Source organism: Salmo salar, chromosome ssa29, assembly GCF_905237065.1.
Source record: "Salmo salar chromosome ssa29, Ssal_v3.1, whole genome shotgun sequence".
NCBI lineage: Eukaryota > Metazoa > Chordata > Actinopteri > Salmoniformes > Salmonidae > Salmo > Salmo salar.
This window is the reverse complement of record NC_059470.1, coordinates 21,379,540-21,392,133: the sequence shown is the minus strand read 5'-3', so window position 1 is coordinate 21,392,133 and position 12,594 is coordinate 21,379,540. Positions and strand designations below refer to the sequence as shown.

Sequence of the window (12,594 nt, the reverse complement as noted above, 5' to 3'; positions counted from 1 at the left end):
TACTGAGTTTGGGGGTAATCCAAAAGATACGTTGCTGATTACAATTTTGAACTGGTAATTAGTAACTGTAACTGATTACATTTAGAAAGTAACCTACACAACCCTGCTGGTACAGCAGTAGTTGGTAGCTATAGGTAAGCGTGTTACTGATATGCCTAACATCTCAGCACAATTATTCGGTTGGCTGTACTTGCTCCACCTGCAGAAAGAATCTCTATTATCAAAATGCGTACTCATCTTCCCCAGAATCAGTTTGAAAATTAAAAGAAAATTGTGCAATGCATGTTTCGATTTGGCCTCTGTTATTGGTAAACCACTAGCCATTCTTCCCGTATATAACTAGATTCCGCAGCCCCCGGATTTTTGGAACCTAGGTGATGCGTTTCCATGTGGTGAAGATGCAGATAGAATGCTCTGTATAGATGTTTCTGAGTGCGCCAGGTGCCCTGCGCTGGTTAGTTGCAGACACTAACACTAGTCCATCGGTCCTACTTCTAGCCAAAAACGTTGGAGAGGTCTCACCACACGCGCTCTGGACGTTAGCAGCAGCACACGGCTGCAGATCTAACCATGGATGGGGAGTGTTCGTTACCGATTGGATAGTTAAGAAGGCAATTATTCAAATCCTGCAGCAATTTCAGTCGATTGCTGCTGTGGTGGTATCATAGCAACAACACCCAAGAATTAGAAAAACATTAACAATAGCCCGGTATCACCCGCTGCCTGCCAGCACAAAACTCTCCATTACAAACTCGGCGCGCTGCTCTCTGACAAGACACTCCCTGGAGAGGAGCGCGAGTGCGCCGAATAAAAAGGATAGTATTTTTCTCCCAGACGCAGGTTGACTTGGAAAGGCTTGAGCCTCGATGAAAACTACATCGCCGAGTGACAGTGACTGGATCCTCTTGCTGAAGAAGATTGCCAGATCCTTTGCCAGAATGGAATTACATGGAATAAAGGAAGTTTCCTTTTACGACATGAGATATCCGCGCCCGGTAATCGAAACTTTATTTTAGGGTTTTTAATATGTGGTTGTATTGTCTGTCTTCTATGGTAAGTTTACCATTATATAGGCGTTTGGATATGATACTGAAGTAGCCTACTAGTGCTAGAATAAGCGGCTCATCTGAATTTCATGCATTTTTACTGTGCTTGTTCAATATGTTTTATAGATAGGCTTCCTGCGGTCGTGACAGGAGCTATTGAACATTATTTCTTTGCTCCTGCTCAATTGGGAACAAAACCGCATTTTCAATTGAAGACATTCTGTACCTATGTAGATTATGTAGTGGGCCTAATGCACTATATCAATATAGCCATATCTGACAATTTATATAGGCCTATCAATAGAGCCTAAAATGTAATGTTATCATAACCATGAATAACCTACTAAATATACACCAACTGCACTATGAATACTACGTTTCCTGTCCTAGGACTGGATGACTGAATAATTGACAGACATCATGCATTTGGATGTGGAGTGCTGGTAAAATCACAATGCGCATCTGTTATCATGACATAAGCTTGCCTTCCATACTTGGAAATCCACAAGCCTTACTGACTGTCCTCATAATGTGTTATATACTGAATAGTTGTTATGCTCGGCTACAGTAGGTATACTATTCTTTGTTTGGTTCCAAGTTAAACTCATTTGTAGCGTCAAGTGAACATTGTTTAATGGCACTGTAAGTGATTTTCACATCAAAGTCTGTGGTATGGTCATAGATATTCTCATATGACTGGCTGCTTTGTCTGGTTGCCTCGCCATTGGCACCCCAGTGTTCCTCTTGACTCAAATTGTTACTGTCATCATCATCTGTGTGTGTGTGTGTGTGTGTGTGTGTGTGTGTGGACAGTGAGCGTTTGACAGGGTTCAGTGGTTCACCACACATTGTGACTGAGTGTGTTTGAAAGAGGGAGTATTCACGTAATCAGAACCCCACTTTTGTTAGCACAATTTGGAGATCAGTTACCAAGTGAGCGAACTAAACCCATGTCATTATTAGGCTAATTATGTAATCAATTATTCAAATGTGAAGATATACTCAGGTTTTTTGTAAAGTGCATCAATTCTGTCTGGAAATGGTCTCTTGAACATAAACAAGAGGATTAAGATTGTTTGGAAATAACAGCTGACATTGAATTCCTATAATCCTAAAACCTATTACATAACTCTCTGCAATTTAAACGCATGGTGATCAAATATTCTCCTAATCATATAGCAAATATAATTCTGAGGAAGTAGACAATTGTGGTTGGCCATTGCCTTTGGGAACATAGGCAAACACATGATAAATCCCTCAGATAAACAGACACAGACTCCTCAGAAACAAGATTCCTGCTATTCCCCAATACAGTTTGAGATAACACCTCCCCAGCACAACATGTCCCACCCCACGGGTTAACTAACCTGGCCATAGGACTCCTGTAGAACCCCAGGGCATGTTTAGCACCATGACCTCTTGCATGTGCAACAGAGGTGGTTTGGTGACCGTAGTAAGCTTGCCTTAGACGATTTGCTCTGGGTCAGAGAGGATCTCCCTGCGGAGAGACAATGCCTAGGCTTCGGCTCAGCAGGCTAATGTGCTTTTCTGGCAAGCAAGACACCTGGACTAACCCTGTCATTCACACAAGCATTAGAGTCCAGTAGAGTCCAGTTATAGCAATGGAGAGTGTTTAGAGGCCATGTGAGCTTGGACAGAGCTATGGACCTGGTGAATTTACTGCAAAGAACTAAATTGTGATGAATGTGGATGTTTATAGGATACAGGTACAGTAGTCAAGTCTCTGTGTTTGACAGAGGGGGATGAGACCACAGAGATAAATACAGTATAGCGTATCCAGCTCTATTGGGGAGACATGGTGAAAAGACCGATACAGTGCAGTAGAAAAGCTGAGGACTGTTGAGGTATGTTTCATGTTTCAAGTTTCAAGTTAAGTTGCTATTTATGGAGAGATGGACGATAAGATGAGTGTTGGTGGTGGGTATATCTATCTATGAAGAGGAGAGTTTGGTGTGGGAGTAGTAGATATTAATAGCAGAACTTAAATAACCAATATACTGTATATAACCAACAAGATGAAGGCTCCCAAGGTGCGCTGGAGGGACTGGTAGAGAATAGTGCCTCACAGGAGGTCGGCAGAATCAAAGGACCAACTCGATTGTACCAAGGTACCCCTTTGCTATTTCCTCAACACCAAAATGTCACCTGACTTTTACTTTTAGCCTGTTAAGTTTCCCTGTGTCATTGGAATTTCAACACTTCAGGTACCATTTCTGAGATCATAATGTACATCACGTGTTTACTATTCACCCTTGTTTATATACCAGCTCTGGGAGAATGGAGGAGAGATCAACCGTGTTATGATGCAGGTTTTATAGTTTTGGTCAAGGTTTATGATGGGTAGATGTAATCAAAGATGACTACCGTCTCTGTTTGCCTTTACAGCACTGAAATGCTTGGAATGTCAGTGGTTTACTTCTCATTAAGCATAGAATAAATCCCTCATCCGTGTGTGTGCATGAGTGCTTTTGTGGTTGTGTGTGTACAGTGCGTGTGTGTGCATGACCTTGTACTTGTGTGTGTTCTTGCCAGCGTTCATGTGTTTAATGATCTCAGACATCATTTGACACAGTAGTTAAAGAGATCAATAGAATAGCAGGCAAAAACATCAGCACGTCAACGTTTCAATGCCAGCAGCCTTCGATCCAATCCTGCATCCTTATGATGCATAGCTTTGAGGGAAATTGCACAGTGTGCTTGTTTGAGATTAGATTTACGAACTCTATTTGATCTCACATGTCCTTCCTATATGACAGTTTAAATGTACCTCATTCTCCCGCTGCGACGCTGAGGTTACAGATTAGTTTGCAGTTCAAAGGTTCATTCAACAATCCATAAATGCCTTATTGACTTCACAGAAGGTTGACAATACAACCCTGTCATGCTTCAGTAACTCAAGAAATGTATTTACTGTCCAGAGTGCATGTCATATTATTCATCTATTTGCTACATCTCTTGTAATTTACAATTAAATTAATCAGTAAAGAACATGGGTTCTCTGTCAGGGAGGAGAAGAATGTTCTGAGACAGCACCAGTAGTGGTTTGTTTTTACATATGCGTAGAGGCCCATTATCAGCAACCATCACTCCTGTGTTCCAATGGCACGTTGTGTTAGCTAATCCCAGTTTGTCATTTTAAAAGGCTAATTGATCATGAGAAAACCCTTTTGCAATTATATTAGCACAGCTGAAAACTGTTGTCCTGATTAAAGAAGCAATAAAACTGGCCTTAGACAAGTTCAGTATCTGGAGCATCAGCATTTGTGGGTTCGATTACAGGCTCAAAATAGCCAGAAACAAAGACCTTTCTTCTGAAACTCGTCAGTCTATTCTTGTTCTGAGAAATTAAGGCTATTCCATGCGAGAAATTGCCAAGAAACTGAAGACAGAAAAGTGATGACAGGTTACATCACCTCTGTCTACAGATTGACACAGTCCCCAACTTGAACACATCGCTTTAGCTACACCCATAGGTGCCAGGCAATAGTTGCTGACACACGTACCCCCTACAAAGCGTGCCTTCAAGCTTATATTTTCTCTATGGGAGAGATGTACGCTTGCACTCTCATAAAAAAATGCTTCCAAAAGAGTTCTTCATCTGTCCCCATAGGACACTCCTTTTTGGTTCCAGGTAGAAACTTTTGGGGTTCCATATAGAACCCTCTGTGGAAAGGGTTCTACATGGAACCCAAACGGTTCTACTTGAAACCAAAAGTGTTCTACCTGGAACAAACAAGGGTTCTCCTATGGTGACAGCCGAAGAACCCTTTTAGTTTCTAGATAGCATCTTTTTTTTCTCTGAGTGTGTATGCAGCTCAGACAACAATGGTTTAATGAGACCTGTAACTGGACAGTACATTTGTCATCACAAATGAAGAATTATAGTTGCAATATACAACTAGGAGGCTATTCCCACCAAATGTCAGCACTGTGTGTTCTCTCGCTCCCTGCTGATTTACAACTGGGAGATATTTAATTTTATGGCTACTCCAGTCTCCTTTTCAGCTCATTTGTCACCTGATTTACTTAACAAAAGGCGCATCTCAATAAGTGGTCCAAGTATCCTTATGACATGGCACAAGTGTGGGGGTGGGCCTTTCCTCTTTCGTTCTCTATTGTTCCTCAAGCAAGGAGGGAGACAGATGACATCGCAAATTCCCATCAGATCCTTGAATGCCGTACTCCTTGAAGTTTGCAGTTGCGTCTAAAAAACACTATTTTGCTCAAATATACATATTTTTGGCCTTTGGTGTTTATTCTTTACTGTATTTATGCCAGGGATAACACTTTTCATCAGTAAAAGTAAAAAAATCACTGGAGGACATCTTTAAATAATATACAGTAATTCACTGTTAATAGCACCAATCTGATCAAATTCACAGGAGAGTTCCTTGTCCTCATCATTTGTGAGCTGACAAAAAATGTCTGCTAGTGAAGTGAGAGAAAAAAACAGAAGAGGTTTTTTTCAATGCTAATATTGAAGTGATCACATTAAGCTAAATGAGCTAGCCAAACAGACAGCTAGCCATTTTAATTAGACTGACCTCCTGTGACCAAGGGTTAATACAAAAAGGCCAACACAAACACAAACACTCCCGAGCCTCCCTGAAGGCGTTAGCTACTAGCTAGCTTCTTCCCTCCTCCATTTTGTTAGTCGCTCCTCGCTGTGTTGATAAGTCTCAGCTGGGTCTAGGATGCCGCGTGCAGGGGTATAGCCCTGAAAGTGCTCCTGTGGGCCCAGCAGCCATTTGATTTGTCCCTTTGAATTAGCTCCGACACCAGGTGCTTCTTTCTGCTCCATCTGTTTGCCAGCAAGGGGAGAATTAAAAGAGGTTTATTTTTCATCCAGGAGCATGTTTTTTTTTATTAGCGAGCTAAAGAGCTGCATCCTCTAATTTAATTTCTGTTGAGTGTGTGAGTACACTTTCAAAATGGCCATATTTCAGGGATTTTGTGTGTTCTTTCTCTCACTACTTTGATAAGAGATTTATAATAAAGTATGTGCAATCAACATCTTTTGTGTTGCACACAGGGGTGTAATGCATCATTAAATAATTGATTTATTTGTGATTGATTTACACCCTTACATCGTGTTTTGTTTTAGGGGGACTATTGGAACTAATTACCATTAGACTGAAGCCATTATACCCATGTGTTGATTGGTAACCATCAATAATCAGCTGTGTCTGTGAGCTAATGAAACACCTTCAGGCAGAGCGAGGTGTGAGTTCCTCTGGATCACACTGCTATCGTCTCCTTCTCTCATTAGCATTATTCATCCTGTGGCTACTGACTGTTTCACGCCACCAGCGAGTCACTCGCTCCAGCTGGGAACTACAGTGTGCACCAATCTCCATGCATCTCAATGAACCTTTGTATGATTAGAACTCCTGTGGACAAGATTTAGGTCTTGGATTATGTATTTGAATATGCCCTCCTGGGGTGGTCGATGTGCCTATGTTATGGAGAATCATATATTTACTGGCTCTTCACAGTAGTCAGTGGAGTAGTCAGAGAAAGGAGAGCATTTCCATGGCAAATCTCCACAAATGGCAAAGATCTTTGTATCAAAGCATAACAGTGTGACGTGTCCAGGTAGACTAGGTCTGCTGAGACAGCAGCAGTCTTGTGTGAGTGTTACTCCTCTCTGGCTGAGGTGAGGAGACCTGTATGGGCAGCTTGAATTTCTTTGGCTCTGCTTGGCTTCTTCAAGGTGGTGCATTTGCTCGCTGTATGTGCACCATCACCAGTTGCACAATAACATCAAAAGAAGCTCAATTGGGCCAGAATACCGCCATGTCTGGTAACACTGACTGCTCACAACAACACACTTTTTAGACCACATTTTCAGGCACATTGACTTTCACTGGATGCTTTTAAACATCTCCTTTTAGTTTCGTTATCTGCCTTTAGCTCAAGGGGATAGCTCAGTGGTATCTTTCTCCACTCATTGTATAAGTTTTGCTATTGATAGTGACGGTGTACCTAATTCAAAGTTTTAGAGCTTTTCCGGCCCAATGATTTATCACCCAACTGCAGGCATCCCCCAAGGTTTAGTCTCAAATCCATTCTTGATGTGCCGTGCATAGCAAGAGCCAGTAAGCACACTACACACACAGTGTAGGCTTTTAAGGGACAGTCTTCTTCCTGTATTCAGTGTGTTCTATAGGGTTCCTTTTCACAATGTGCACAATGTAGTAGAGTTTCATGATGCATTACTCTATGCAGCTGTCAACCGTAGTATTTGGTAAAGGTGGTACCTGGCGTGTAGAAATTGAAGTGGCATGGCAGTGGACGGCCAGCTGTTTTCTTTCTTCACACTCTACTAGGCTTTATAGCCGGCGAGCAAGCAGTCGGTGAGATGTGTGTGTTGCTCTATATGTCCCTGTTGTTCTTGCCACACTGTATTGTGAAGCCACAGAATGTCTGCTTATCCCGCTCTGCTATGCTGCTCTGTCATTTTGGTGCATTCACCCCAGAGTGCACGTGTGTGTGTGCACATGCATGTGTCTCACTCCGCTCGCTGTGCTGTGGCGGAAGTCTCATCACTCCCACACGTCTAGAGCTGTCACCCAGTGAGCAAGTGCCTCCGGAAAACAGGCTTCACTTTGCATTGATTCTCATTGTTTTGCTCCTCCTTCATCCTGAAAGAGCTTCATTTGGCATGCATATTTCACTGGGATGATCTAAATTAGTCAGAGCATAGCGGAGGTGTTGCGCTATTGCACTGAATAGGAATGTAGTAGTTTGTGTTGGCGTTTGTTCAAGTGTCTCTTCTCTAAATGTATCACGAGCTTATGACCATATCAAATTCAGCAGTGGAATAACTATTATCGACCGCTTGAGTATCATCATTAGTATTGCACATCTAGGTCTATTATCTAACCCTGTCTCTTCCTCTCCCTTTTCTCTGTCTCTCTCTCTCCCCTTTCTCTGACCTTCTCTCCCTGCCTACCTCTCACTCACTCCCCCCCTCTCTCTCCCCCTCCTCACTTTCCCCCTCTCTCTCTAGCCTCAGAATGAGTGAGTGAGCAGTCCATCTGCCGAGTCCCAACCATGATCGCCACCGGAGGCCTGCTGCGGATCAACAGGAGGCAGGACTCACTGCGCTCTAAGAGCCGTGCCGAGAACAAGCGTAAGAGAAAAGCCAAGAAGAAGCGGAAGAATGAGGTGGTGGTGGTCAAGGGCAAGCTGAATCTCTGCTCCATCTCGGGTGTGGTGGCGGCTATTGGGATTCTAATCCTACTGGTGGGCATTGCCATGGCTATACTGGGTTACTGGCCCAGGGAGAGCCCACTGTACCCGGATCCGCCCAAAATCCAGAGAATTTACAACAAAAAGGAGGAGTCAGGGCTGACGGGCAACTGGACGAACAACGCGAAGGACGGATTTCACTTGGATGGGGATTTGGTCAGTAACAATCGTTCCAACGGCACAGGTTTAGAGCAGCCGTCTATGGGCTTCTTGGCAGAGTTCTTGGATAAGTACCTGTACTCGGACAAGTTGAAGGTGTTCGGTCCCCTCATCATGGGCATTGGCATCTTCCTGTTTATCTGCGCCAACGCGGTGCTGCATGAGAACCGCGATAAGAAGACCAAAATCATCAACCTGAGGGACATCTACTCCACTGTCATTGACATCCACAGCTTGCGGACTAAGGAGAACATGCCGCTCAATGGCTTTGTGAACTACATGCAGTCCAAAGGGGTGGAGGGCAAACCTAGCGCTGCATATACCGCCGCCCTACTAGCCAAAGGCACTTGGCCCTCGGGAGGTTCGCCGGACGAGGGCAGCCTGGGCCCCTCCAGATGCCACTCCCTGACTAGGTCAAGGGTGTCATCTCTAGAGAGGCAGACGTTCACCGACACAGTCTACACTATCTCCAGACACAGCGGGGCCGGCCAGCAGAGCAGCCCGATTTCCATCCCCAAACGGTGGGAGACCCGGACTATAGTGGCCTCCTCGGTCAACGCCTTCACTCTCCCCATGACCAAACCCAACCATCGGGCCAACCAGCATCAGCGCAGGCCTTCAGCCAAAGCAGAGGCAGGGAGGAGCAGGGCTGCCCTGTGTGACTCTGGTGAAGAAGACGAAGCCTGGGTTGGGTACGGTGTTCCAGAAACCACCACCCAGGCAAATGTGGAGACTTTGCAGACGGCTATGCTCCTGCCTCAGGACTCTGTGGAGGTGTACAAGAGCAGTGGTAGCCTCCAGGGGGCGCTTCAGGGCTCCCAAATCCAGCTGCTCCCCTCGTCCCCCACTGGCCCCAGGGTGATGGGTTCTCACTTGTCCCTCAGCGCCCTGACGGACTACTCCAGGTCCATTGACCTGGGCATCACTCCATCAACCCCCACCGAGTGGAAGGTGGAACGGTCCCGGCGACTCAGCTGCCCTCGTTTAGAGGTACCGGGAGGCGGTGGGTACATCAAACTGGGCGACCTGGGGGGGGAGTCCTTTGAGTCAAGGGAGTCGTGTGAGGTGACCACCTTCAGCCGAGTGACCTCAGAGCAGGGTCTGGCTAAGAGTCAGAGGGAAGGAGGAGTAGCCAATGAACAGGAGGAGAGCAGCCCCGGGGAACGACAGGACAGGTGCTCAAGGCGATACTCCAACAAAGAGAAACTTCTCATGATCTCTCAGTCAGACTCCGTTTTGGACGATGAGGAAGTGGATAGCACAGAGATATGATTGGACAATTACTGATTGGTGGGTTGAGTTTATTTGAAGAAAAAAATGGACACAGGATAACTCGCAGTTGGTTGAAGACACTTGACAGCAGTTTCATGGAATTATGACAATGACAATACTGCATAGGATCTGAGATCTAGAGGATCTTGTGGTTTGTAGCAAATGCAATTATCGATATGTGACCAAAAACCGAACATGGTCTTTGGAGGCTATGAAAACAGAAGACTGTGTGTATAGTATTTTGTCGAGGTTTGTGTAGGTTGGAAGTATCGCACCCAACTGAAAGAGTTTCAAAGCAAAAAGATAACATTAACCAAAAAAGGGCCCGTTTTAAAATGGTGATTGAACAGTTAGTTACTGTACCATCCACTTGATGTAATAGTTTCTCTAATTTGTAGAAATATAGTGTGTCTGTTCCACCTACTGTCACAACTGATACTGTAGTAGTATATTGATTGAGAGTTGCTGTCTCAACAGCATGTATTTTGTACTTTAATGTCCTTGCAATTTTTATCAGTTTGAATTCAAACTTTAATAGCAATACATCATTGACCATCTCTGTTTGCTTGTGGGGGAAACAATGTTGGCATATTTGCCTGTGTGTCTTTTAAATTCTCTGAATAAGGCTTGTATGTTATTGTTTAGAACTGTCTTGACTTGCTTGTTAAGGAATCTACTGTATATCTTTGCTATCGCTTTTGCCTGAGCGAAATTAAAACCAACACACTAACTAGCACAATTCACAGCTGAACACTTGTATCTCTGTACAAGTAGCCTAAGTACCTTAGCACAAGTAACCATCTGTGGAAAAAATACTTATCAAATCAATGTTATCCTGTGCAAAAGCAGCTGGATTGTTTTTGTAGTTGGTTCTTGTTCAATAACACACCTGCAGTAAATAATTGTATTCCAATTGTTCCTGGTGCCCATGGTCAATTCAACCATCCCATGGTCGTCCTATGGCTCAATCAGTCTTCAAATAAACATATGAAGCCGTCACATTATCTGTACCATCTGTTATTCTGACATGTCAATCAAGTTATCAACCCAAAGGTGTGAGAATACTCTCTCCAAATTGAGTACTCAGCCTAGCCAAGCAGATCTTGATGTGCCAGTGTGTTAAAAATATTACTTCAGCAATGTATAGCTGAGAGAGAGAGAGATGGAGAGAAATAATGGAGAGAGAGATATAGAGAGTGTGAGAGAGAAAGCGAGGGAGCCAGAGAGAGAGTGTGACGGAGAAAGAGAGGGAAAGAGAGCGATATAGAGAGTGTGAGAGGGAGAGAGAAAGAAAGGGAGAGCGAGAGAGAGCGAAAGATGGAGAGAAAGATAGGGAGCGAGAGAGATATACAGAGAGTGTGAGGGAGAAAGAGAGGGTAAGAGAGAGATCTAGTGTGAGAGAGAAAGAAAGAGAAAGAAAGGGAGGGAGAGAGGAAGAGAGAAAAAGAGGGGAGAGAGAGAAAGAGAGAGTGAAAGAAAGGGAGAGAGAAAGAGAGGAAGAGAGAAAAGGGGGGATGGAGAGCATGAGAGAGAAAGCTAGAAAGAGATGGAGACAGAGAGAGGGAGAGAGATGGAGCATGAAAGAGAGCTGAGTGTAAGTGTAAGAACAAGTGTTTTCCTGTCAATGGGAGTAACAGAGTCCCACATTTGGTACGGAATCCTGGTTTCCATCTGTTCATGGGGAGAAGGAGCTTTATATAAAATCAAATAAAATCATATTTTATTGGTCACATAACACATGGTTAGCAGATGTAATTGCAAGTGTAGCGAAATGCTCATGCTTCTAGATCCGACAGTGCAGCAGTATCGAACAGGTAATAACAAAAAAGTCCACAAAACCTAATATCTAACAAATTCCACAACTAAACCTAATACACACAATCTAGTAAAGGAATGGGATGAGAATACATAAGTACAAAATATATGGATGAGCAGTGACAGAGGGGCTAAGATGCAATAGATAGTAAAGAATAGCTAGTGAAGGATACAGTATATACATGTGAGATGAGTAATAAGATATGTAAACATTCTTAAAGTGGCATTATTAAAGTGACTAGTGTTCCATTTATTAAAGTGGCCAATGATATCAAGTCTGTAGGTAGGCAGCCGTCTCTCTGTGCTAGTAGTGGCTGTTTAACAATCTAATGGCTTTGAGATAGAAGCTGTTTTTCAGTCTTTCTGTCCCAGCTTTGATGCACATGTACTGACCTCGCCTTCTGGAAGGAAGCGGGGTGAACAGGTAGTGGCTCGGGTGGTTATTGTCCTTGATGATATTACCTTCCTGTGACATCAGGTGTTGTAGGTGTCCTGGAGGGCAGGTAGTTAGGCCCCGGTGATGCGTTGTGAAGACCGCACCACCCTCTGGAGAGCCCTGCGATTGTGGGCAGTGCAGTTGCCATACCAGGCGGTGATACAGCACGACAGGATGCTCTAAATTGTGCACCTGTAAAAGTTAGTGAGGGTTTTCGGTGACAAGTCAAATTTTTTCAGCCTCCTGAGGTTAAAGAGGCGCTGTTGCACCTTCTTCACCACACTGTCTGTGTGCTTGGACCATTTCAGTTTGTCAGTGATATGTACACTGAGGAACTTAAAACTTTCCACCTTCTCCACTGCTGTCCCATCGATGTGGATAGGGGGGTGCTCCCTTTGCTGTTTCCTGAAGTCCACGATCATCTCTTTTGTTTTGCTGACATTGAGTGAGAGGTTATTTTCCTGACACCACACTCCCAGGGCCCTCACCTCCTCCCTGTAGGCTGTCTCATCATTGTTGGTAATCAAGTCTACCACTGTAGTGTCGTCTACAAACTTGATGATTGAGTTGGAGGCGTGCATGGCCATGTAG

General features: G+C 44.1%; 1 protein-coding gene across 1 annotated transcript; it reads left to right on the top strand.

Moving 5' to 3' along the window:
• The first annotated feature begins 422 nt into the window (after positions 1-422).
• Positions 423-10,751, top strand: LOC106590344 (transmembrane protein 200C). Its single transcript, XM_014181260.2, has 2 exons — positions 423-995; positions 8,080-10,751. Exon 2 carries the CDS (start codon positions 8,124-8,126, stop codon positions 9,750-9,752), a length of 1,629 nt encoding a protein of 542 aa, XP_014036735.1. The 5' UTR covers positions 423-995; positions 8,080-8,123; the 3' UTR covers positions 9,753-10,751.
• Positions 10,752-12,594: the final 1,843 nt, after the last annotated feature.